Below are 25,902 nucleotides of genomic sequence, written 5' to 3'. Positions count from 1 at the left end.
TATAAAAAAATCTAAGAACACAATAAATATTTTGCCACTAATGAAATATACAAATCTATATTGATATTATAAAAATATTGTGTATAATAGATAGAATAATTATTTTGATATTATATGTTTTTCTAATTTACCACAGCCACTTCTTATATTCCCTGAACATCATTCAACATTCTAAAGTATTTATGTATAAAAACAATAAACTGTATAGAAATATTTGTAGGTTATTGTCGATAATTCGTAAACAAATAATTCGCCGTCGTTGTCAGCCCGACACATTTGCCGTGCCATTATTCGAAAAAAATAATTTACTTAATCGATTAGACTTCACATCAAACTAAATGTATTTTTATGCCGTATCAAACAAAAACTTTACGACGATCGCCTAAGATGGCCATGTTGAAGATTCAAGACAGACGCCAATACTGCAAACTACAAATGCATTTGTGTTTATTCCGAGCACACATGTAAATGATAAAAGCAGTGGTATGAGGAAATAAGGATTATAATAATTCACTATTTGTATATCCAAGGTAATAATCATCTTTCCAGATATATTACATGCGAAGAGAAATTAAATTAAAATTCTCAATGCGTTATAAACGCATTATTTAGTATGCGCGTAAATAAACATTAATGGTAAATATATTGCGAGTAACCTATACTGTTATTTTTATGTTATTTTTATGATTTCGTGAGTTATTATTAAGCGATAGAGCTTTTTATTTATGATAAAATAATGATCGAAGGCTAATTGTTAGCGGCTGTACCGATCTCTAATAATAATACGAGATGCTTTAATATACATAGCTTAAGTTAAATATTGTAAGTTGAAAATGTTTATCGAATAATTTAATCAGGCATATAATTGCATTAATTTTTTTTTTGCTTTTTCTTTTTTTTTTTTTTTTTTTTTTTTTTTTTTTTTTTTAGTTTTTTTGATGATTTCATGGATTAGAGAGCAATTTACAGAATCTGGGAATAGCAGGAAGAATTCAAGGAGTGCTAAAAAGCCCTCCTTGAATGGTTCTTCCAAAGAAATCAAAGGAATGCAAACATCTACAGCATCAGAAGGTTTTCTTATTAAAGTTGTTAGGTAATTAACATTTTTCTAATTACAACTAACGAGCCATTCTACTTTTGTTTAAATAAAAAAAGAAAAAAATCTGTTTTTACTTGTTGGGCATATTAAATGCAGTCTGGAAGGGGATGTTTTGAATGTTGCTGTGACACAGGAATTTATGATTCACAAAGTTAAATCGATAGCTACGGAACATTTTTATGGACATGACAAAACTGCGGGAGTTTTTCAATTTCGCTTGATACATGCAACAGTTTTGAAATCACTTGACGATGAAAAAACTTTAAAGGATGAAGCAATTTCAGAATCCGGTTAGTAATTGACATTAATATATTCAGTGTAATCGAGCGATATACATATGCAAGATTTTATCAATAGTTCTGTATTAAATAATAAATACATGTAAATATTATAGATGAACTGTTATTAGTTAAAATTAGAGATCATTCTGAGCAATTAAATTCGTCAGAAGATAATTTAAAAGCACCAACCGAAGAAATCATAATGAATGCGACAAAAGAGTTACCAGTTAAAAATGCGCCAAAGCCGGCAATAAATTCCGATTGTCCTGAAGATGTAAATTTTTTAGATCATAAAATCTTACTAGAGTTAATATTTATAATTCAGGTTACTGCAGTAATTAATACAGTTTCAGAATGAAATTCGTAAAATCTTCATCACACTTGTACAAACATCTGCAAAAATTCTTATGTACAGTCCAGATGCTCAAAAATTTTATGAAATTATTAAAGATAAATTAGAAGAACAATTAAAGCCACCTAACGATCCAAAGGCTGTGAAGTATTTAGTAGAAATGGGCTTTTCAGAAGTTAAAGTAACAAAGGCACTTCAACTTAAAAAGTATGTACAAGAATTACGTTAAATCCTAAACATTTATCACAGCTTCAATTGAATAATAATGATTTTTTTTTTCTTATTTCATACTCGTATTATCCCTACTATATTTAACAAAAAAATATCGATAAATAAAAATATTTTATAACTGTTTTGATGGAAGCTTATGATAAAAAAATAATTACGAAATAAGCATAAAATGAGCTCGGTCGAACAAATCATTTGTGATAAATTGCAAAATTCTCGGAATATTCCATTAACGATTTGTAAATGACGTTGAAAATTTTAATTGATACTTTCATTTTAGAATGAATACAGCAGAGGCGTTGGAATGGCTGTTCGAACATCAAGATGATTCCGATAACGATGAGGATATACCAACTTTAGAAACAATATTAGATGCGGATGCCGGTCCTAGTTCATCAGGTACAATAAAAAAAGCAAAGAAGAACTCTATTAGAGAGACTATCCATAAGCTTTTTAAAAAACGTAATTTAGTAATGGGCCAGAATGTTTTTTCGCTTAACTAATCCTTATCTTTTATTAATAATGTATTTTCTAGATAATGAATCGGAGAAAAAAGAACCAAATCTTGTTCATATTGTTAATCTACTATTAAATAGTTTTCGACAATATCAAAAAATGGATTTTAAGCCCAGTTCGTCATTAGTTCAATCTTTGGAAGAAATGGGTTTTGAAAAGCCAAAGATTTTAGAAACACTTAAAATTACAGGCAATAATCAGGCAAATGCAGTAAGTTGTATTATTAATGAAAGTGTGCGTTATCAGTTGCACGATAATTTAAAATTGAAATATTTAGTGTGCATGGTTACTGGGAGAAAGAAGAGCGAGTTTAGAAAATTTGTACGATGGCATGGACCCTGATGGACCTATTTACAATGCAATAATGAATAATCCTCAAATTCAACTGAGTCTCACAGATCCAAAAATGTTAATTGGTACGTAGATGCAAAGAAAATAATTCCTTTAAGATAATTCAGCGAGTCTTGGCTTTGCATAAGATGCTTGTTATACATTTATTACAAAAATTTTAATCCCATAATCTTATACATACGTATATATATATATATATATATATATATATATATATATATATATATATATTTTTTTTTTTTCAGCTTATTTATCGATGCTAGAAACGTCTAAATCAACAAGTATATGGATGAAGGATCCGCAAGTTTCGCCAATACTTAGCCAAATATTTAAAACGTATCACGCCGAAAAGCACGCGATTCTTTTGAATCGTTATAATAGCAGCTAACGTTTTCTCTATTGCTCTTGTGTTTGTATGAATCTACATTTTGATATGAAATTATAAAGATTAACTTTATTTATCACCGAAATTATTAATTGCTGGATATTGTTTTAATTATTAATATATGTCATTGTTAAATGACAATCTTGCTATTGGAAACAACCCACATTAACAAGTGCTTAGCAATAATCGATGAAAGTAATTAAGATTTAAAATGGAAGAGTATTTATAAAACAATCTCATTTTTCATATTTAAATATGAATTTTGTAAATACAATTATACTATTGTATTAAAAAATATAGTTCAATTTAATTTAAGAGTTTTATAGCTAACTAATATTAAACTTTGCAAACATTGTTACTACAATTATAAATTATACAAATATTGAACTAGCTTTGAAAGAAAAAGTTATTGTTAAATACTCATTAGATTTTTAAATGTTAGAAGTTCTAAACATATATTATCGTGATTTTTAAAATGATAGAACTGTATAAGCTTTTCTCAATGAAAATTAAGAAATCAACCAATCCGTATTTTTACATAAAATTATAAGATACAATAATGTATCATTTAAGATTTTTTAGTCTTTCGATTTATTTAATATGCTTTATTATTTTAATTAATATAATAAAGGACTGAAAAATAGTTACAATATGCCTCGACTAATTAAACATATGTAATACAATTTATTCTTACGAATGTACCATTCTTTTCTTTAACTTATTTAATTTTCTCGATTTGATTTGAAAATTATAAAAGGAGCTAACGATTAATTAAGAAGCTCTTAAGATTATTAATTCATAAATTCCTCTAAATACACTATTACTTAAAATCAAGAGCTATGGAAATTTTTTTAAATATATAGCTTCTTTAAACTCGATTTAATTAAACTAACATTTTTTTAACAAGATTCATAATTTTCTTGGCATGTCACAATAGATAAAAATTGCCGCATAATGGGAAATACAAAATAAATATATTGTATCTTGAAATGTTTATATCTCACGGAAGATACTTCTCTCACTTAATATATTTATATACAGTATTATGTTACATAAAAATTCTTCCTTAATATATACAAGACACTTATCAAAGATATATAGTACATTTAATTGATGATATAGTCATCGTATGTTGAATAAATTTTTAACACGAATATACATTATTTTTAAATATATTAGTATTTGCAATTTATGTTTACATTTCTTGTCCTTTGGGCATTCAAGTTGTCCGTTGTTTGAGTATTTTGATTTTGACAATATTAATGTACGAGTCGTAAATGCAATGTTGCTTAATAAGCAACAAATTATATTTAAAATTTTATAATACATATGCAATTAAGTAGTAAAAATAGAAGAAACAGCATTTAGAGACAGGGGTATGGGAAATGTATATAGTTTATGGATTTTTTTTTTATTTTCAAATTTACAAAAAATATATAATTTTTTAAAATAATTAACAATTCATCGATACAAATATTAAGTATAAATATGTAGAAAAATATAAATTAGAAGTAATATTTACAATTAAAAATCATTTGATCAACTTTCATTACAAATTTTTGATTATTTGCTATGCAATTGCTCGATGCAAACACTAAGTTGTTCGAGTCGTTGAAGAAGATTAAGCATATTGGCACTCGATTGTCTAAAACTTGATTGCTCAATCTCGTGAATATCCTGACGTTGTCCCATTTCAAAATGAAGTCGCGCAAGTTTTTCCTGCTGCTCTCTAATTTCAGTCATTTGTTCCATACTACAATCTTTGCCTAATTTGACAAATAAACCGTTTAACTTTCTATAGTTATATTGTCGTACTCAACAACAAATACAACAAAACTAACAAACAAAAAATACTACTTTGATCACATGATTCCGTTTAAAGTTAAGTGCTAATAATTGAACAAGTAAATATAAATATAAACATCGTATTGTATAATTAACATAAGAATAAATTATTTATCAAGCTTACAAATTGCCAAGTGGTATATATCTTTTTATACGTGTTAACTTAATATGTCAAATTTAAAAAGTAAATTTGAAATACTTTTCCAATTATTTTTCAATTATCTGTCAAAAGTATAATATTTGATGTTGAGTATATCGATTAAAATTTTGTAATACAACGATTACCAAAAGCACGCAAATTGCCACTATGGAAGTCTTCGAGTAGCTGGAGTAGCGCTTGCTCCATATGCCTGACATCGGGTACTTCTGATAAAAATGAATGATGCTTGCATGGTGTCATCACTTTTTTTTTTTCAAATTAAATAAAATAAAAAAGCTACAAATTAAAAAACTAAAAATGGTATAATACAATAAATCTATGATAATATCAAATGAACTTAAGTAGTAATATGAGAAAATAAAACCATAAAATATAAATATTGGATAAATAATGTAAAGGAATTTTATAATAAAACTAAACACATTTTAAAGTAAACGCTCACCCTTTTGTTGCTTTCCCATCCTTGGGAGATCCATACGAATTGGTTTTTGTCTCTCTTTGTCATTGGCATGTATCGGGCGTGATTGATTCCCAACATAAGATAAATTGAATGCTCTGCCAGACATAGAGGCTTGACTAATTGTTGCTTGACTCGATGACTCTTTACTGATAATCGACGACGCTTGCACATTATTATCCCACATGGTATGTTGCTAAAAATTAGTTATATAATTAGTGTTTAAAAACTAAAATAACAAAATAATCTTTATTTATTATGATTTTGTTAATTTACCATACCAACATTATATTATTTTATTATATTATATAAATTATATATTATATAAATGGATATGTAAATAAATATAATAAATAAATACAATCAATAAATTCAGCATTGTAGCATTGGAAATACTTAAAATATAAATAATTACCAGGGTGTGAGAGCTGAGCGTTTCACCATCGGATGGATGATTGGATTTGACAGGTGTAGAAGGCGGTGTCGCTTCACCACCTCGAGTCAATAGCTCTTCGCTCCTCTCTTTCTGCACCAATTGCTGCAGTTCGCAGCAATCTGAATTTTGATTCATGCTTAATCGAACGTACGTGTATACTTATGCATCTGTACATAAAATATATAAGCGTCTAATCTGTAAGAGAGAAGTAGGCATTTTAAATGATATTGGCAATAAAGGCTTCATTGCTAAACTAGGGTGATAGTAAAAAATAATTATGAAAAGTTTTAAAATGACACTCTTAGATACTCGCCTTAAAATAACAGTTCTTCTTTAAAACAATAAAACCAATATTTCCATATAAAAGTATAAAAATATATTTATAGGTTATCCGAATTTATCCTATATCAATAATTCATATAACGAACTATGATTGTTAGTCTACTAGATAAGCCGAGTCTAAGCATTTTCGAAAAAGCCTTTTGTTTCTTATTCGACTTATACCTCGTATCGCAAGTAATTTATTATCACATTTGATTAAATGAAAATATTTTTGCTACATTAAGATCGCATTGTTAAACACTAAACTGTAGATACGTAAATACCGCAGCCCTACAGCATAAACTGTCGCAATCTTCGTCGTAATCTTATTAAAATACGCGAATAATAAAAAAAAAAAAAAAAAAAAAAAAAAAAAAAAAAAGAGATGAAAGCGTAATGAGAGCCGAATCGACGAATAACGAAATATCTCTCTATATTTAAGATATAATTTCAGTGTCTCTATTAAAGATGTAATAATATAAAATGAGAAATGCTTACGTTACATAGTTAAACTAGTTTTCATCACAAAATTAATTTAATTATTTAGTGAATGTATTAAGGGAATTGATTTAATTTTGTTATAGTAAAAACTTCTTCACACAAATTGTCTTACATCGAATAAATCCAGGTGATTTGGGTGAACGATGGCATCTTTTATTTACATACAGGACGAAGAACAACAATTTTTGCCAAATCTACTCGTCGACATCTAAATGTAGAGGTAATGCAAAAAAAAAAAAAAAAAAAAAAAAAAAAAAAGAAAAAAAAGAATAGTCCAATTGGTCTACAAATGTTCAAACGTAATTTATATATGATTATTGCAGTTCGCTTATACTTTGTTTGCTAAAATAAACGATAAAAGGTCTTGTAAAATTCAATACTTTCACTTTAAGTGCTTGTAAGATAATTTATCATGTTACTTTCAAAAGTCGATGAGCTTAAGCTTTGATTTTCTCTTTAATTTTGATTCGATTTGACGTGCATTCATTTATGAAAATTCACGTTAATAGTGCAAAAATTACTTTTTCAAATATTGCTCGAAACACATAATTATTGCATCTATTCTATGAAAAATTTTCATTTTCTCAAACATCATTGCAAACTTTTGATCCGATGTGTTAAAGTGCACTGTAGCGAAGAGGTCTCTTAAATATCTTTGTCCATTATTATTTAATTATTCTCGGATGAGGGAATTTTGTTTTTTAATAAGTTTTCCTATTAATCGATCGATTAAAATATCCCCTTATTAATATTATCGGGCATTTTTCATTTCTTCGTTTAGGGTATTTATTCGGGCAAGATCAAACGAAATATTGTACATTGAATTTGGAGAATTCGATTTACTTTTGTTTGAGTGCAATTCAAAGTGAGAATGTCGCGCACATTCGCGACTTCAAAGCTTTTTCTTTTTCTTTTTCTTTTTCTTTTTTCTTTTGACGAATTGTCGGCAGTACGTTTCTTTCTCTGCTTTCTTTCCTCTTTGAAATGCCGCCAACAGATGACTTATTGTCGGCAATCTCTTACATAAGGAAATGCCAATAAAATCGGTCTCGTTCGTCCTATGGAAATCTATCAAAAAACACTGGAACTTTGTCTTGTGCATTTGAGACGGAGTAGGGATGGGGCAGTCGTTTCCAAAAACATGTGCGTCAAGCAGCGCCATTCGAGAAGATAGAGCAATCTTACGAGCAAACTTAATTAATTATATCCGACAAAAATCGACACGATACGCATAAAAGGTGGATCGATCTCTTAACTTTCTTACATTCTTTTATTGTAACGCTCCCTACAAAATACTAAGATCGCTATGGACCAAGATGTTATTGGGCTTTGGGGTTCGGGGTTTGGACGGTGTTGGGCGAGGGAGGGGAAGGGGGGGGGGGTATATGCGCGTGCGTGTGTGTGTCAGATTCGCGTTATCCAATACACGGTGGCTGGTCTTTGATATTTGAGGAGAATCAGGTCGTTTCTCGTCCAGAATCGTCGTCCCATCAAACGATTTCATTATCTCTTTCTCAACGATAATATTCAGCTCGCGAATAGGTGGTGCGTCTTCTCCCGACCTCGAAGGTCATATGGCGTAGCAATGACATTTAACGAACGGCGTATTATAATCGGGCTAATAAGTAGCAGCTTCGCGTTATTTGCCTGTGTAAGCTCGGCCAAGTCGAGGATGCCTCGCCCACTTGAAAGAGTTCCTCTCCAGCCGATGGAGTTGCCCCTAGCATTAGGTGAAAGCAATACGTGTAATATAATAATAGTCGGTCCCTTTAAATAATATCCCCTCCCTCAATTGGTAAACGATGCTCCGGCCGGTCGCAGCCGACGGACTTGGATCACGACTAATCGAGCACCTGGGGGAGGTAATTGAGACGCGCAACGATAAGCCAACGATAAGTGCCGCCGTCGTTTGAGCGTAGCCAAGGATCGCGCGCGACTTTCGCGGAGGTGCGAGGGGGTCGAGTTCTCGTAGCGGCGCTCTCGCAACATCACGCGTTTTACGGTAATACGTCACATCCACTGTTCCGCAAATCTAGATGGCAGCCCGCGAATCGTAATGCCGTTCAAACGACGAAGTGCACGACGGATTGATTAGGTGCGTCGGCGTTGGTAGGTTGATAATCGGCCACTGGAAACGTGTCCCCGTGAAACGTGCCGATGCTGCGCCGCCAATACGCTAATAAAGGCGCTTGTAACGCGGGTAAAAATCGTAGTATTAGGAGCTACGAAATAGTAGCCGGCCGGTGGTGGGCTTAAGGTCGACGCAGGGAACGGGGATGCCCGCCCGAGTGTTTGCGCAGAAATCGCTCGCGTCGGAGGGTGGAGGGTTGTCATCGGGTGGGTGGGACAGTATATTTACAAACACACACAATACATACCATGCCAACATACATGTGCATATAATGCTAGTATTACCGAATAAGAGTGATGGCGGTGGGAGGGGAGTGGAGTGGAGTGGAGGGATGAACGGCGAGTGGCGGTGGCGGCTCGGTGGCGTCGACAACGAGGAAGTCCGTTCGCCCTTGGTCGATCTAATGGCAAAGGTGTTGTCCTCGTGTCCGTCTTTAGACCTTTGGGAGGTGAGAAGTCGAGCAGCGGCCCCTCGAAATTAGGCCTCATTGTTCCACGCTCCGCGTTCCATTGAATTGGACAGAGAAAGGAGAAGCGAGGGAGCGGAACGTTGAAGTATCGCTGCACTGCGGTGCAGACTTGCGCTGCGGCTACGTATTATATGTACATTCCTTCTTTATCTCTTTATCTCTCTCTCTCTCTCACTTTATCTTTATCTTTCTCTCTCTCTCTCTCTCTCTCTCTCTCTCTCTCTCTCTAATATATATATATATATATATATATATATATATACATAAATATACATATGTGCGCGCGTGTGGGCGCGCGTGCGTATGCATATACGTATTTATATACCTATCTATACATCTGTGCGCGCGCCACAAGCGTGCGCGCGCGTGCCTGTCCATTAGTGTTGGTGAAATGTAAAAAGAAAGAGTATAATATAGTAGCGCGTGAAGCGTGGAGTGCGGTTGACTTAAGTGAAGGTGGGCTGTTGTATCGGGTGGTGGTTCGAGTCCATGGACGCCAGAGTCGCCGAGTCCTCGAACGATAGAGGCGCCGATCGTCTTCCTCGAGTCGTCGACGCGAGTCCCGCTCGAGCCGCCTAGGCCGTCGATAAGTGCACGGAGGTTGGGAGCTCGGGGACTCGGAGCGGCGTCTCGAGGAGAGCCTCAGGGCCTGACGAGGCGAAAAGAAGACGAGGAGCACCGCAGTCAGTCACGAGGTCGAGGGCACGAGGAGTCTCGGCGGTGCCGAGGCCGAAAGCCGCTACTGTATGGTGGAGCGTCCAAGGAGGAAAAAGAGCAGCGGTGATCCTCTTCGCTCGGCGCCGATCTCTTTCATGGGGATTGCGGCGGCGTGGGTGACCCTCTCGCACGCCGATCGGTCTTTTGTTGTGAAGTGCGACGACCAATAGTGTGTACATAATTTTGAGAAAAGTTTATCGCGAAGCGTCGAGAGAAGTAAATGCGCGTACAATATTTTATATGCCTGTACGCACAGACTTGACGGTGTAGCACGTAAGTGTGCGGCAATTCTCGGGGTGATTTCGTTCGAATTCTAAGAGCCAACTTGATTATCACCGAGATATATGTAGAGAGGGAGAGTTATACGTACGCGCATTATGTAGATAGAGTGAAAGAGGGATATATATATATATATATATATATATATATATATATATATATATATATATATATATTAGAGAGAGAGAGAGAGAGAGAGAGAGAGAGAGAAAGATAAAGATAAAGTGAGAGAGAGAGAGAGATAAAGAGATAAAGAAGGAAGGAAGGAAGGAAAGAAAGAAAGAAAGAGAGAAAGAGAAACTAAAGGACTCGGTTGGTTCGATAAAGTTGTGTTCACACAAACACTTTTGCATACATATACGAATCATCGCGTCTCGTTGTTCCTATACTTGCGAGAGAATGGGCGCGGATGAGAGGGGAAGAGCGAATAAAAGAGAGAGAGAGAGAGAGAGAGAGAGTGTGAGAACGTGCGTGCGTGCTTGTATGAGCGCGAGTGTGAGAGAAAGGTAGAGTGTGTGTGCGTGTGCGTGTGCGTGTGCGTGTGCGTGCGCGTGTACGCCTGCGTGAGTGAGGGAGAAAGAAAGAGTAAGAGAACGGGCAAATGGTGAGAAGGGTGGAGGGGGTGGGCGAGAGATAGAGAGGAAGAGAAACAAAAAAAATATATAAATAAATAAATGAGTAAAAACATGGTCAAATGTAATTTATGAGCTAGTTGAATGATGACAAGTTGAATTCAAGTGGTGTTGACGCATGTATATGTTTATTCTAATAGGACTGTATTCTTTTTTTCTTGATGGACCTTTTTATGTGCTTAGCCTCCTTAGTTTGCTCTCCTCAAGTTTTGCTAACCAGAATTTGTTGCACAAAATTTAATTAAACCGAACTTGAATGCACGGTTCTTTCAAGTACCAAGTGCGGTTGACATTGTGTCGGATCATTAAAAACTTGTTTATAGTTTTGAATAACTGATTATATTATGCATAAATGTCTATAAATAATTTTCAAGTTAAAAATGAAAATCTGTAACACCTGTTAAACTGTAGATTCTCGGTTATAACGCAAGTAACTCGAGAATTTCTAGGATACTCAAACATGGATATCGTTGAACTTTTGTCCTTAACAAACAAAAACTTTTTCGACAGCAAATGTGTCACAGAGTCTTACAATTATTGTGTTCTGAGGTCAGGTTTTTTTACATTTTTGTTTGTGTCATGTTTCTTAATACAATAAATAATTTAAAATTACTTTTTATTTTTTTTAAATTATTTTTATAAAAGTGGTAGGCAAACAAAGGTTTTAGTTTGTATTTCAATTTAATAAAACGACATGGTGGCCAAGTAGTTAAGTAAGTTTAAATTTTTGAGGACACAAATTGGTATTACTTTTTCCAAATTTATATCAAATTTATAATGACCTCGTGTCCTCATTGTTTGCTATGAGCGGACTATAATTATGGATCAGAACAAAGAAATAAGCTTTAAGTTTAAAGTTAAATATTATTTATCGAGTCAATCGGGCACTGCCTTATTATTTACTAAAATATTTCATTTTTAATAGAAAGTTTAGCACGCTACGTTAATTATGACAAATGCAGATAACAATTATTATGAACTAGTTAACAAATACCAAATAACGTTACTAAAGAATATTGGAAACGAATTTTTCAATAACATTTCTAAAAACAAACAGAAAATGCAAGCTCATTCGAACGTCTTTATTTATTTTAACGTAAAGATAACTTTTTGAATCTATATAAATTCTTCATTTAACTGATTATACAAATTTTTTTTTGTACCGAAAGCTATATAATTATTATTTTAAATTTAAACTCAAACAATTAACAAGTCAATTATATAATTTGGGATTAGAATTTTTATGGTCATCATGTTATGTCAGTGTTAATAAAATTTTAATAGGCCATTAGTAACATGTTTTCATATATTTGCATTTCAGAGAGGGTATAAAGTCACTACCACATTACAGTGAAATAATTGGTTTATCCAGGGACATATATCCTGGGTGATCGAGATAAGCACCAAAGTCAAAAATAATGGACAGCAATGCAGATGCTGACAACCTGACCTTGAGTTGCGGTGAGAACGATATGGGGGATGAATTAAAGATTGGAGCCGATGAAACATACGATACACGAAGTGAAGTTTCATCGAGCAGCTCAGGATCGGACGACGAGGAGGAAGAGGACGACGACGACGACGACGACGATGACGACGACGACGATGACGATGACGACGATGACGACGATTCCAGTCAACCTACTATTACTTCCGTTTCGTCAAAATCATCAAAGGAAGATCCAAAGAGAAATCATAGAAGTAGGGGTAAAAGAAGACAATCAAGAGATTCGTCATCCTCCAGTCCCGAAGCAAAAAGAGCTCGGTCAAAAGAAAGTTCGAAATCAAAAGGAGGAACAAATACTGTATCCACTGCAAAGAGCTACGATTATGCGACAAAGTTAAATTACTTGTTTAGGGACGCAAGGTACTACGTATAATTTTTCTTATTTCCCTCGTTATTTGCTCGTTTGTGTAATTGTACGAAAAGAAAAGAGAAAAAAATATGTGTTTGTGTATATATATATATATATATATATATCATTCGGATTGAACGAAAAATTTGGAGAATTCGATTTACTTTTGTTTGAGTGCAATTCAAAGTGAGAATGTCGCGCACATTCGCGACTTCAAAGCTTTTTCTTTTTCTTTTTCTTTTTCTTTTTTCTTTTGACGAATTGTCAGCAGTACGTTTCTTTCTCTGCTTTCTTTCCTCTTTGAAATGCCGCCAACAGATGACTTATTGTCGGCAATCTCTTACATAAGGAAATGCCAATGAAATCAGGCCTCGTTCATCCTATCGAAATTAAAAGAAAAAAACCAAAACTTCTTGATTATTTGTTCACCTGTGTATCTTTAATGATGTTAACGTTTTCGATTAATGACTGTGCTCTAATCGACATATTTTAATGCAAAATATTACAACGACGTGTATTCATGTACACCAGATGTGGCAACTATTTTTAAGATATATGATTTTTAAGATTTAAGACCAGGACATTTGAATTGTAGGTTTTTCATCATTAAATCGAACAACGCTGAAAATGTTACTCTATCAAAGGCCAAAGGAGTTTGGAGTACACTTCCACAAAATGAGGCAAACCTTAATCAGGCTTACAGAGAGTCGAGAAATGTTTTACTTATTTATTCGGTAAAGGAGTCGGGAAAGTTTGCTGGTTTTGCAAGACTCAGCACGGAGTCTCGAAGAGATGGAACTTCTATCTCTTGGGTATGAACGAAATCTATATTATCTATATCTCGAGTAAAAATCATAGACGTTATAATTGCAAGCGAATAAATATTAGGTGCTACCTCCCGGATTGTCGGCCAAAGCTTTAGGTGGAGTTTTTAAAGTGGACTGGATATGTAGAAAGGAGTTACCTTTCACGTCAACCTTACATCTCTATAATCCATGGAACAATGGAAAGCAAGTGAAAATTGGTCGCGACGGTCAGGAAATCGAGCCTCGCGTTGCCGAGGAGTTATGCCGATTATTTCCCGAGGACGAAGGTAATGAGAGAGAGAGAGAGAGAGAGAGAGAGAGAGAGAGAGAGAAAGAGAGAAATTGGAGGGCGGGTGGTAAAAATAAAATAAAGTTACTGTAAAATTGAAGTAATGGTCGCGAATGTAAATGAGCCGATGTACGTAATATTCTTTCTACAAAAATCTTAAAAACTTGAAAATATTTTCCCAACTACGTGAATTGATAGTTAATAAAACCTCTCCCCACAGGTATTGAAATGACTCCTATTTTACGTAAATCAAAAGAAGCTGCTAAACATGTGGTGAAACCAATAGCCAGGAATCACCACGAAAGTAGAACTGTGATAACGCCTAGATTTATTCGAACTCGTGGCAGAGGACGCAGACTATTTCTTACGTCCAGGTCAAGATTGGCCTCTTTAGCGAGGGGCGGACACTTATCATCAGACCACAGAAATTCACGGGACCATCATCGATATTCCAGTTGGTTCAATCGCGGAGAATATTCCAAGTAAGAAGAGTTCCATCTCATTGATCCGTCCTCGTTATCTTTGAGTGACAATTTTTAATTAGTAATAATAATAATCTTCCGAGAGCTGTCCGTTCGGTTAATAATCGATATTTAATTAAATGCCCATTTTCACGAATGACGCCCCGGAAATATAATACCTAACCACCGAGTCTTCGATATTGTCTTACAGAGGCTACGGCGCCTCGGTCCTGGGCGTGGCAGCAGCCGCGGAGGCCTACGTCGCGGACTATATGCGCACGATGCAGCATCAGCTGCCGCCCTTGCCGCCTTACGTCGCCTCGCTGCCTTACGACACGCTACCGCCGCCCCCGCCGCCACCCCCGCGCTACTACGAGGGGCTACCGCTGCCACCGGACTACAGCGTCGCGGCTGCAGCTGCGAGCAGCCTCGAGAAGCGCAGCTACGAGCGCAGCGTTGACGAGTTCCTCTGGCGTACGACGAGCAGTCGACACGGCCGACACGGCGAGCACCGCTCATCGCGCGATCATCATCATCATCGATATCGCGAGCGCAGATAGATACCAGAATATTTCTCTCCTATTTAAGGAGATTGTACGACGGTCCATTTTTTTTTTTTTTAAATTTTATTCCCTCCCCTCCTCTCCAAGTGCATCGTGCATATCGATTCGGACGACGTTTTCATAAACTGCGGTATTTTATTATTACTATTAAGCGCACCGGGGAAAATGGCAACGTTTGCGTCCAATCGGATCTGAAACAGACGTGGCTGTGCTTAGAGAATTAAAAGAAAAAGAAGAAAAAATAGAAAAAAAAGAAAGAAATAATGAACGCCCCTACGACAGCATCGTAACTGTGTCGATGATGCACAGTTACACGCGGATATGCTGGGACGGGGGGGGGGCGGAGAAGCTGGACCCCAGTGGGTATGATCGAATTACGAATTCTGGGAGCAGTCGCATCGAGTATATTTATTTCATCGACACGTACATGTTTCAAGTATATGTGTGTACTCGGCAACGGTAGCTGATGAAATTATCATCTTATGTTGAATACGCAAGCCAGTGATGTAGTTTTCCCTTGCCGTAGACCGTGGATGGAGGAGTCTCTTGTAATACCCCGCGTACATTGGATGCAGGAGCACTACTTAGGTAGAGACAGAAGTTCCGGCGACGAGCGCGGAGTATATTTTCAGTAAGTTCGCAATTTTGTAGTAAGTAGCATCGCACAACCGGGCAACGTCTAAGCACAATAAAATTGAGCATTGGGGCCACCGCCTCTCTAGATCAGAGTCGATACCGCGTGGAAGTGCATTTCTCCGATAAAGGCTCAACTGTTTCTCTAAGCGCTGGGGAAAATCACTTTCTTCTATTAGTACTGAGTTCGTTGGCGTTTGAAATAAGCGTCGGGGGCACGATATCTTCCGCGTTCTCGTCCCAACTGCCGGGACGAAAGAAACAAGTCCTTTTTTTTTTTTTTTTTATCGATGCATGAAGAATTGTTGTTTGTTGAGGATCGGCGTTTTACTTGCGGTATTGGACGTCGTGAAAAGTTGCTTCGTACTGTTTCCTCGAATAAGAATAGTTAATGGGGGGATGCTTTAAGTCTTTGGTCCCCAAACGACGCTTCATTTGGGCTTTGTATTAACCGAGCAAGTAATTTTTTGAACATTAGGAACTTGAGGCGTGCAGCGTGAACTTCAATACGAGTCTTGTGAAATGTACAAAAAAGCTTACTTTTTTTTTTTTTTTATTTTTTTTTTTATTTTAAAGATACATGTTTAAGTACCTCTAATTTCTGACAAGTCATCTTTTATATCCGTGACTAGAAAGCTGATTTGAACAATCGATCGATTGTTTAACCGAATAATTGTTATTCAATAAATGGAAGCGAGCGAAGGTTTTTCTAAACCTTCTATTAGTGTTTATTAATGTAAATATGATCGTATCCAATCGGATCCAAATGTACAATGTCGGCGATGCATTAATATATTTATCAGCTCTTAAATGAATTAAAATTCCTATATTAGGATCATTTGCTAGCTCCAAATTTGGGATTTGATTAGATATGACATTTTAAGGATTCAGTACATTTTTTCCCCGGGTGGAGTATGAATAAAAAATAGCGCGTGGAATATACCGTGAGCTGAATGTTGCCGAAATGGATACGTTAATTCTTTAGTTTATACAGTTGAATGATCTTTATATATATATATATATATATATATATATATATGTGTGTGTGTGTGTGTGTGTGTGTGTGTGTGTGTGCCTGCGTGCGTGAGCATCGATTTTTGAATGCATGCTGCGTACGTGTGATTTAGCTCTTAAGAGAAGAACATTAAATATTTTTTACGTATTCTTTATCATTTCATAAATTAAACATTTTTGAGAGATTTATTCGCTTGAACAATATGTATGAAAATAAATTGCATTTATATAAGCAATTTATACAATGACATTTAATATAACTCTGTATAGTGCATTACAATGTTTAGTTGACAAATATTGCGTACAGACTATATTTTTTGTAATCATTATCCGAAATTTGATAAACGCTGTCACTTATTAAAGACTGGATTTCATTTCGGTAGCGTTCCACTTCTTAAATAAGAAATATTTTTTCTGTTTTAATACAAAATTTTGCTATTATGGGAGAGTTCAAGTTTTTCTGCATAAGTTAAAAAGTACTTTAAATTTTTTTTAAATATTTCATTATATGTATTTACTTGGGTACGTAAATTATTTGACATATACATAGTGCAACATGCGAAACATGAAATTTTCTGATGTGTTTTACTTCGTTTCTTCTTAAATATTTTTCAATGCTTATTTATAATTGATATTTTAATTATACTGTGTCAGCAATTTGTAGAAATATTTTTTAATCCCAGCAATAACGAAACACAATTAGATAAAACAGGAAAGTATTTTTTACCACAAATTATTCGCTTAAGCGAGTCTAAAGTTCAATGCACAAAAAAATGTATAAATGTGTGCAATGAAGTTAGATTATGGACTGAATCGACCTTTACTAATGTGGTTTATATAAATACCTTAAAAATGGCCTAGTTTTTTTTTTTTTTGATTTTTTTTTTAATTTTTTTTTTTTAAATCTCTTAAGTCTATGTTCATTTGAATTATTTCTTAAGTTTATGAAATAATTCAAATATTAATAGTTGTTGTGGAGGCGTATATTATATTATACATATATTGTCTTTTAAAAACAAATTGGTAATTGAACAAATTGGTAATTGTTTTTTTTTTTTTTTTTTTTTTTTTTTTTTTTTTTTTAACCATTATCTCTCGAGCATCTTTGTGTTCCTTTGGTGAAATAACGTTATGAATGAATAAAAACTTGAGTAAAATTGATTTTTATTAAAAAGTATTTAAAAATCTCTGTAATACATAATAATAAATGATTGACGAAATATAGTTTATCACTGCAGTGAACGTGAAAACTTGAAGTCCGGTATATTAATCAACATTGTTTGTTGCATTGTATACGATTTTTTATACTGTATAAATTGAAAAGATATTTAGTCACCTACAGTATGATGATTTAACAGAAAAATCCCAGTGATCTCCAATAGTACATTATTTCTCTTTTACATTTTGCGCGTTAATGTTTAGAAACTTAGAAGGTGGCTGGCGGTAACCGTAACACCTTTGTATCTTTGTATCGAACATTTTTGCGAAAGGTTCTGATTTAATTTTTAATTATAATGGGAAAAAAATTGCTATAAAATTTTGAGTCATTCATAATAAAAATGTTTGAAGATAAGAAAATACTTTTTTATTGTTAAAAAAAATGAATGAATAATGAGAGAAAGTTCGAATCTTCGAACTTAGATTTGAATGCTACTTACTGTCTTACATTAAATTCGATCCAACTCAAAAGCTTTTATGAAAATTTACTTATTAAAAATATACCATTTACATTAAAGAATATTTTTACTTTTCATTGGTGATTCCTTCTCACGTCAAATGATTCGTTACATTGTCATATATATATATATATATATATATATAAATTTTTTTTTTTTTTGTATTATCCTTCGATGCCTCGATTTTAAAGGAAAAAAGAACTTGGGAGATAAGAAATTATCATACCGAACATCCACGCCTACAACATATGCGTCTCCAAACGGAAGCTGTTGAATATCCTCAGTGCAAAACCAAGTGCTGAATAGACAAGGCAACTTAGCTATGTCGGTGAAAACTCATTACACCCGCTTTCTTTTCTTTTTCATTATTTATCTTGGTATTAATTTGTTGATCATTAAAATTAAAAGTAGCGACTACATTTACAATAATCTTATGAGTATTTTGAAAAACCACAAATCATCAGCCACCCACAGCGAGAGGCTTAATAATTTTAGTCATAATGGAAAAAAGGATAAAAATATTGGCATCTCCATTTTTAAAAAGACAGTTAAGATTATTCCTCCCGAGCCGAAGGTGACGTTAAATACGTTAAGCGTATATATTTATAATGAGAATTTTCTAAATTTTTTATTTAATATAATTTAACTATTTTCAGGATAATCGAAAGATAGTGAAGCAAATGTCGGACACTTGTAAAGAAAATAATTTGACCACTTCGATTAATAAAAAGAACTTTTTATATAGTTTTCAACATAATGATTTATATTGTTGGATTAGGAAAGTTGGCTCGACGAGTTTTACAAAAATCTTTTCCGAAATGAACAATCGAATGACTACGCGCAATTATTACAAGTAAACTAAATCTCTTTTATTTCTCTTATCTTTACATTTGATACTTCGTATTATTTACGCTTTGCTAAAATTTGTTAGAGAAGTTGAGTTCTTGGCCCCAAAGACCGATGATATATTAAAAGATTCGAAAGTTTTTAAGCTCCTTGTAGTGAGGCATCCATTCGAGAGACTAGTTTCTGCATTTAGGTAAGGTTTTATCAAAAAAAAAATATCAATAAACGCGATTGCATGTTAATGGTGTTATTTTAAAATAGAGACAGAATAGAAGATAATTCAAAGTATACGGCACAATCGTGGATTTATGCTCCAAAAATATTTCACGTAACGAGACAAGAATTATTCGAATCGTCCGGGACAATCGACGAATCTGTATTTAAAATCTTTTATGAAGATAAAAGGTGATTAAAGCGATTTGAAAAATATTATTCTTATCTCGATCTATTCATCAAATTGTCAAGTATCATGTAGTTTTTATACGCATTGCTTTCTTTAGATTAAAATTAATACCGACGTTTAAAGAATTTGTCAAGTGGCTTTTACAGCAAGATTCCGACAAGGATGATCCACATTGGAATCAATATTACAAACATTGTGCCCTTTGTTCCATTCAATACGATTTTGTATTGAAATTAGACAATTACACAAGCGGTGATATCGATTATATGTTTGCTCGAATGCATCTTAATGAAAATGATGTTTATCTACCAAAGTTGGAACAGACGAAGGCAGGATGTACTAATTTCGAAGAAACTTGTAATTACTTCAAAAATCTATCGCACGAAGCGGTTGTTAATTTATATGAAAAATATAGAATTGACTTTGACATGTTCAATTATGAATTTGATAAGTATTTTGAATGTACGGATGGAGACTAATTCATTCTTTCGTTTCTCAATAAATTTTATTAGCAAAACATACTTCGAAAAAAAATTTTTTTTTAAAAAAAATTTTTCCGCTGTTTTTTTTTTTTTTTTTTTTTTTTTTTTTTTTTTTTTTTTTTTTTTAATCAAAAAACACTTTTTCCTGTAAAATATCGTATTTTATTTCGTGGAAATTAATTATATTTATTTATAAAGCTATCTGTGTAGATTTAATATTATACATATATGTAATACTTTCTTTTTTTTGTTTTTTTTTTTAACCATAAAATGAAAGTTATTATTAAAATACATTGATATACAAGTTTGAAAATTATTCATTCTTTAATATTATTTCCACATTAATTTAATATAACTTTAAGAAATAAGTTTTCTTTAATCGAATAATGTAAAAAAAAAAAAATGAAGAAAAAAAAGGTGACTTAATACTATGGATCGATTACTTAGTCTTCTCGGATATCATGCAGACATCAGAATTATCATCGTCGATATCAACAATAAAGCAATCGTCATCGTCGTCATTGTTGTCGTTCTCGTCATCGTCGTGCTTAGTTGTGGGAATTTTATGCTTCATTGGCAATTTTGACATCGCCACAGAATTAGAATTGGCGTCGTGTTCAACTATACAAATGTCATCATCGCTGTCGGATACATTGCTGCTCACCTCAACCTTTCGCTTTTTGCTTGGTGTAGTATCTGAAAGTGGATCGGTTTTTCGCTTCTTCGCTGAGCCCAGTTCGGATTTTTCGGGCGACACCTCATTCTCACTCTTAGCAGCCTGAAAGATTTATAAAACAGCGATTAAATGTTATGCCTTTATAGCTACGCAATAAGACCAATTAAAAACATCTTTTACTTTACGCTTACGTGATTTTTAATAGTTAAACGAGAGATATAGTTAATTGTTATATTTGGCTATCAAATTTTTAATATTTAAAATAGATAAAGTGAATTTCATTTAATTATTATGATTTGTGTTAAACTCAACATTTTTATTTCAATTCAATTTAAACTGCTAGAGTTGACAATCTTTTACTCTAATTACTATTATGAGTTTATTCAACGTTTTATTGTAGTCAACTGAAATGTAACACACGGATAATTTCAGCTTACTCTTCTTTTTTAAGAAAACTGCATTAAATGTGTATAATTACTTAATAGAAAAGTGGCAACTCAAGTAAATGAATGAATTACAGTGATTAGGATCGGTTCTCCGATCGATTCTTATCAGAGCTCCGAACCAAACAACATTTTTAACAATTACATTTCCATTTAATTTATAATCTTAAGCTGTACGTTAAAATTAATATTAAATTTCAGCAATACACTGATTATTTTAATTAAAAAATTAATTCTAATCTTTATCTTAATAAGTCAATTACGACATAATTATTTCACAAGTTTCAAGCATCCATTATCTAAGTATTTTATAAAAATAGCTACATATAATAATAATTTAATCATTTTTCAAAAATTTGTAAGATTCGTATTGGTATTGGATAATCATTTGCATTAATTTTATTCCTAGCGGTATTCTCTCTAATATAATAAATATCTGATATTACTGTTATCCAATGTTACTCACATCTCCGTTCGATGTAGAAGGTTTTGCACCAATGTTATTTTCTTCTTTAGGTTTGAGGTCTTCTGCATCTGCTGTAATAATAAACTCGGATTCGTCACTGTTAGGCGCAGGTTTATCTCGATGAATAACAGTTACTTTTAAGGAATAATTCTGCAAAAAATCATCAACGCAAAGAACCGATCCATCCACAATTCCAACCTCTTGTAAAATTTTGTTATTATTATCTTCTGTTTCTCCTTCTTCGCTACTAATAACAACTATGCCTTTCCCATCTATCATAACATCCGGAGCAATCATATTCATACCTTGCTTTAATACTGTATCTTCTAACTGCTTTACAGTCATACTTGTTACATCGGCAGCGAGAGCAGCTGTTGGAGTTTTGGCACATACGTAGCACTTTGGATTGGGTGCATTTATGCACTTTTCTGGCACTAGCAGCTGATTTCGATGATTCATTTTTGGTCGAAGATAAACGGATTTACAGTCTTGTAACATATTCAACAATACCCGGAAAGCATGTAAAATTACCACTCCGGCAATTATTGCATTGGTTGTAGCTATTGCTGGAATGATATTACCAGCCATTGCTAAAATAAAAAATTAACTCTTTAATATTTTCCATTCGATATAAAGATATTTTGATAAATTGTTTCACAACTAGAGCTGTGCTTGCGGTAAATACTAATGCTACACAAAAATGTTTAACTATTTACAAATCCATAGAAATAAATAGTAATTATTATGAGTATTATGTTGTACATTGTTTGTAATATAAAATACTTACATTTAATGTCAAATCGGGTTTTTTGTGGAATGCCAAAGATGTGGGCTCGAATATTGGTACAGGATGCTACAAAATTCATAGCCGCTTCGTCATCTTTGTCCCATACAAGATGATCCGTTGCAGACTTTTGTCTACAATTCGTAAAATTAGCATTTAAATTTTTAAGCGATTCTGCAAAGACTAAGCCACATTTTGATATACTCCAGCGTTGTTGATCCCTCAGTACAGAATTTTCATCCTCTTTACTACAGCTGGCAACTAATAATTGAAATTAAACTTGGTAAAACGTTTTGTACTTTAGCGTACATTTCATTTTAATACATAATTTTCATAAACTATTTACCTCCATCGGATAAATTATTCCAATCTAATGGTGTCGGCGGTCTACGTTTTTTCCATAAATTATCCATACTGAGAAGGTATTTAATATCATCGTGGAAGAGTTTGGTAAATAGTTTTTCAGGATCGTAATTATTAGATTGGGCCCACGATCGTGTAGAAACACGTTTAATATTTCCATTATCATTAGCTTCAGACTGCAAAGCAGTTTCTCCTATAGTATCTGAAATATTTTCATGCGCATATCGATTATTTTGTCAAACCACGTAACAAAAGAAAAAGAAAGGAATAATGTAAATAATTTTACCTCCTGTTGCTTCTGGATCAGCTGTGTCTGGAGAGACATCTTGATCTGGATCTTCTTCGCCAAACAATTGACTATTAAAATTTAAATTATTTATCACAACAATGAATTAATGCAATATATGTATATCATTTTTAGAATCGTCGTTAAAAAAGCTCTTTCATTATTTATTTAAATAAATTAAATTATATGTAAGAAATTTATTTACATTACTTTCACTTATATATAATTACAAAGAATCGTGTAAATGAATTTTTACAATCTTCTCTTATTAACCACCTAATGAATAGGTAATAGTTTCAACAAAATATTGTAACAAATGATTACTTCGATAGTTATTCTAATAGAAAAAAACATCATGTATTGTTAAATGAAAACTTAAATATTTCCGTTTCCTTTGTATATTATTAATAGTTTAGATTTTTTTGTTCGGCTGCACCAGTATTTACGCATAAAACTGTACATTTAATGCAAGAAATCATATAAACATTTACATTTTGTAATTGATATTTTATAAATAACTAATTTTTATCATTATTATTGATTATATACATTTCTTATATAATTCCATTTACGTTATTTTTAATATTTTTTATACACTATTATTATTTGCTTCAACGTTAACGATTACATTCATTTTTATTGTGATTAAAGAAATTGTTGTATTTAAGTATCGATATAATAAATTAATTTAATTACGATCGTCCAACCGTTTAAAAATACTTTGCGCGTAATTTAAATGACGGATATGAGTTTGAATATTGTTTACAAATAGTATAAAATATTATTTGAAACAAGTTGGAACAATGTGAACATGAGAAAGCGAAAAGTATAAAATAACGAATGTTAATTTAATCACAAAATTCATTAAATCATTAATCCCATTAATCTAGAAATTTCTAATATCTTTGTCATTCATCGTGCAAGCTTCGATCTAACTAATAAGCACTTATTATTTCCTGCATCAAAACCTTTTGACTTATTATTATTAATAAATTAGTTAAAAATAAAAAAAAAACAAGCATATTCACAAACAATATATTTAAAAAAGTAACCATTGTTACTATTGTTATCGTAGTTGTGTTTACAAAATTACTTACTTAAATAAATGTTTTGCCCAAACGATGCAATGAATTGTTTCACTAGGTGTGTTACGTATAGTACATCCAGGGAATGTTTTTTGCGCTACCTTTGGAGTACATTCATAACATTGTGTTAATCCTTTCTTAATGAGTTCGACTTGCCCATCGTAACCTGCGGTTCCTGATTCAATCAGTGGTATTTCTGCTGCCAAGCACATGCGATTAACGTGATTTCTTGCTGCTCTATTATCTAACGCATTCAAAACGAATGTGAACTTTTTAAAGTATGATATTCCATAATCAGTACTGAAATGCAATTTATTAATGGCATTAGTTACAATTAGTTATGCATTAGATGAAATGTAACGTGGAAGCTGCAAGTCGCACATTTTTGTACTTACGAAGTAATATTGTCATGATGATCAATGATTTTAACGTCTGGATTAAAAGTGAGTGCCGTTTCACGGGCTACTGTAGCTTTTGACTTTCCGATATGTTGTTTTTGAAAAAGAAATTGACGATTCAAATTGCTCACATCTATTGTATCAAGATCAATCTGAAAGGATTATAAAGTATGAGAAGGAGATGCAATTTTTCATTTCAATCGGCAACGTTCGATTATTTACGAATCTGTCACTCATTTGAATTACTTAATTAGATTGTTATGTTAAATTAATGTACGCGTGCCTCGATATACTGGCTATTAATGCGGCTTCGAATGTACGATAAGTGAGGTTAGCTTGGTACGGCATCTTTTTATATTATATAAACATTGTATGTTTTACTTACAATTTCGATATCAGGGAATCCAGACAACACTAAATTCTTAAGTATTTCACAACCGATGCCACCGGCACCCACAACCAACACTTTACTCTTTAGAATTGCATTTTGTAAATTTTCGTTAAAAACATCTTGAATAGCTGCTGCCATTTTAAATGTCAAAAGGCCACTAAGCACTAATCATTAAGCAACTAATTAATAATTTAGTCGGTAGCCGGTCACTAAATTGCTTTGATAAACAAATACAATGCGGAAGAATGCCGGATTAGAGTTTTGTGCTTAACACCAGCTTGTTAAATTGTTTAGAATTGCCAGGTCCGTCGCGATATATTATGGTATACTCTGTTAGGCGAGTTTTGCCATAGATGTTGTGCTTTTTTTTTTTAGATAATATGATTTTAATTCGAATAAATCATTGAATTTGAAATATCGTTGAAGATCTGCTAATATTGTATAATAATATGTATTATTAAAAAATGTTTATTTTGATTATATTCTTGCCCGGCATTAAATTTGCTAATATTGGTACAACTGTAAGTATGTTAAGAAGCACAAAGCAATAGTATTAGGGAATAAAAATATTTGAAATGTGATTTGAACGAAATTTTCAGGGTATTTTCATTGGCATTTCTACGCAATGCTAAGTTAATTGGAAAATCGTAGATGAATAAGGAAGGTCTAGAAGTCAAGAAAATAATGTATTCCCATCGTTACCAATAGGACGTGAAATTGTATTTAATATGATTTATAATGAAAGTATGAGGTTTTTTTATTTTTTAATAAATCATTTATTGATAATAAAGGTAATACATTCTTAAATATATGTTTCAAAT

The 25,902-nt window shown here is 32.9% G+C and overlaps 5 protein-coding genes across 8 annotated transcripts; 3 read left to right on the top strand and 2 right to left on the bottom strand.

Annotated features, from left to right (window-relative positions):
- The first annotated feature begins 73 nt into the window (after positions 1-73).
- Positions 74-3,284, top strand: Kpc2 (Kip1 ubiquitination-promoting complex subunit 2). 3 transcript variants are annotated; one of them, XM_011500723.1, is made up of 9 exons: positions 74-530; positions 931-1,093; positions 1,196-1,389; positions 1,494-1,654; positions 1,728-1,939; positions 2,241-2,359; positions 2,496-2,686; positions 2,754-2,892; positions 3,073-3,284. In XM_011500723.1, the coding sequence occupies exons 2-9, from the start codon at positions 939-941 to the stop codon at positions 3,213-3,215; spliced, it is 1,314 nt and encodes a 437-aa protein (XP_011499025.1). In that variant the 5' UTR covers positions 74-530; positions 931-938; the 3' UTR covers positions 3,216-3,284. The 3 variants fall into 3 exon arrangements, with proteins under 3 accessions (XP_011499025.1, XP_011499023.1, XP_011499024.1); XM_011500721.1 differs by having other exon boundaries at positions 2,241-2,422; XM_011500722.1 differs by lacking the exon at positions 74-530 and adding an exon at positions 680-822 and having other exon boundaries at positions 2,241-2,422.
- Positions 3,285-4,719: 1,435 nt separating this feature from the next.
- Positions 4,720-6,294, bottom strand: LOC105363121 (coiled-coil domain-containing protein 28B-like). Of its 2 annotated transcripts, none has more exons than XM_011500719.1 (4): positions 6,090-6,294; positions 5,660-5,870; positions 5,343-5,459; positions 4,720-4,978 (listed from the first exon to the last, which is right to left on the bottom strand). In XM_011500719.1, the coding sequence occupies exons 1-4, from the start codon at positions 6,243-6,245 to the stop codon at positions 4,776-4,778; spliced, it is 687 nt and encodes a 228-aa protein (XP_011499021.1). In that variant the 5' UTR covers positions 6,246-6,294; the 3' UTR covers positions 4,720-4,775. The 2 variants fall into 2 exon arrangements, with proteins under 2 accessions (XP_011499021.1, XP_011499022.1); XM_011500720.1 differs by having other exon boundaries at positions 5,343-5,423.
- Positions 6,295-10,167: 3,873 nt separating this feature from the next.
- Positions 10,168-15,186, top strand: Ythdc1 (YTH domain containing 1). Its single transcript, XM_011500718.1, has 7 exons — positions 10,168-10,522; positions 12,482-12,709; positions 12,788-13,027; positions 13,612-13,828; positions 13,905-14,109; positions 14,332-14,593; positions 14,784-15,186. Exons 2-7 carry the CDS (start codon positions 12,579-12,581, stop codon positions 15,130-15,132), a joined length of 1,404 nt encoding a protein of 467 aa, XP_011499020.1. The 5' UTR covers positions 10,168-10,522; positions 12,482-12,578; the 3' UTR covers positions 15,133-15,186.
- Positions 15,187-18,891: 3,705 nt separating this feature from the next.
- Positions 18,892-20,226, top strand: LOC105363311 (carbohydrate sulfotransferase 11). The gene is made up of 5 exons (XM_011500979.1): positions 18,892-19,032; positions 19,115-19,311; positions 19,390-19,497; positions 19,566-19,709; positions 19,805-20,226. Exons 1-5 carry the CDS (start codon positions 18,892-18,894, stop codon positions 20,184-20,186), a joined length of 972 nt encoding a protein of 323 aa, XP_011499281.1. The 3' UTR covers positions 20,187-20,226.
- Positions 20,227-20,570: 344 nt separating this feature from the next.
- Positions 20,571-25,474, bottom strand: Uba2 (Ubiquitin-like activating enzyme 2). Its single transcript, XM_011500717.1, is given in 8 exon segments — positions 20,571-20,967; positions 21,775-22,364; positions 22,562-22,837; positions 22,905-23,123; positions 23,208-23,278; positions 24,305-24,592; positions 24,688-24,842; positions 25,076-25,474. Coding segments are annotated over 8 exon segments (2,082 nt in total). The 5' UTR covers positions 25,220-25,474; the 3' UTR covers positions 20,571-20,628.
- Positions 25,475-25,902: the final 428 nt, after the last annotated feature.

This window comes from Ceratosolen solmsi, unplaced genomic scaffold (assembly GCF_000503995.2).
Source record: "Ceratosolen solmsi marchali unplaced genomic scaffold, CerSol_1.0 scaffold27, whole genome shotgun sequence".
Lineage (NCBI taxonomy): Eukaryota > Metazoa > Arthropoda > Insecta > Hymenoptera > Agaonidae > Ceratosolen > Ceratosolen solmsi.
This window is presented reverse-complemented; position numbering and strand designations above follow the sequence as displayed.

Excerpts from the sequence above, each read along its gene's own strand:
- Kpc2 (XM_011500721.1), top strand. The coding sequence starts at position 939 with ATGATTTCATGGATTAGAGAGCAATTTACAGAATCTGGGAATAGCAGG. Across the intron at positions 1,940-2,240 it reads AAGGCACTTCAACTTAAAAA|AATGAATACAGCAGAGGCGT; the intron begins GTATGTACAAGA and ends CTTTCATTTTAG. Across the intron at positions 2,893-3,072 it reads AGATCCAAAAATGTTAATTG|CTTATTTATCGATGCTAGAA; the intron begins GTACGTAGATGC and ends TTTTTTTTTCAG.
- LOC105363121 (XM_011500719.1), bottom strand. The coding sequence starts at position 6,245 with ATGAATCAAAATTCAGATTGCTGCGAACTGCAGCAATTGGTGCAGAAA. Across the intron at positions 5,460-5,659 it reads GATGGGAAAGCAACAAAAGG|TGATGACACCATGCAAGCAT; the intron begins GTGAGCGTTTAC and ends AAAAAAAAAAAG. Across the intron at positions 4,979-5,342 it reads TGGCAATTTGCGTGCTTTTG|GCAAAGATTGTAGTATGGAA; the intron begins GTAATCGTTGTA and ends TTGTCAAATTAG.
- LOC105363311 (XM_011500979.1), top strand. The coding sequence starts at position 18,892 with ATGAGTATTTTGAAAAACCACAAATCATCAGCCACCCACAGCGAGAGG. Across the intron at positions 19,033-19,114 it reads TTATTCCTCCCGAGCCGAAG|GATAATCGAAAGATAGTGAA; the intron begins GTGACGTTAAAT and ends AACTATTTTCAG. Across the intron at positions 19,498-19,565 it reads AGACTAGTTTCTGCATTTAG|AGACAGAATAGAAGATAATT; the intron begins GTAAGGTTTTAT and ends ATTTTAAAATAG.
- Ythdc1 (XM_011500718.1), top strand. The coding sequence starts at position 12,579 with ATGGACAGCAATGCAGATGCTGACAACCTGACCTTGAGTTGCGGTGAG. Across the intron at positions 12,710-12,787 it reads TCATCGAGCAGCTCAGGATC|CGATTCCAGTCAACCTACTA; the intron begins GGACGACGAGGA and ends CGACGATGACGA. Across the intron at positions 14,110-14,331 it reads ATTATTTCCCGAGGACGAAG|GTATTGAAATGACTCCTATT; the intron begins GTAATGAGAGAG and ends CTCTCCCCACAG.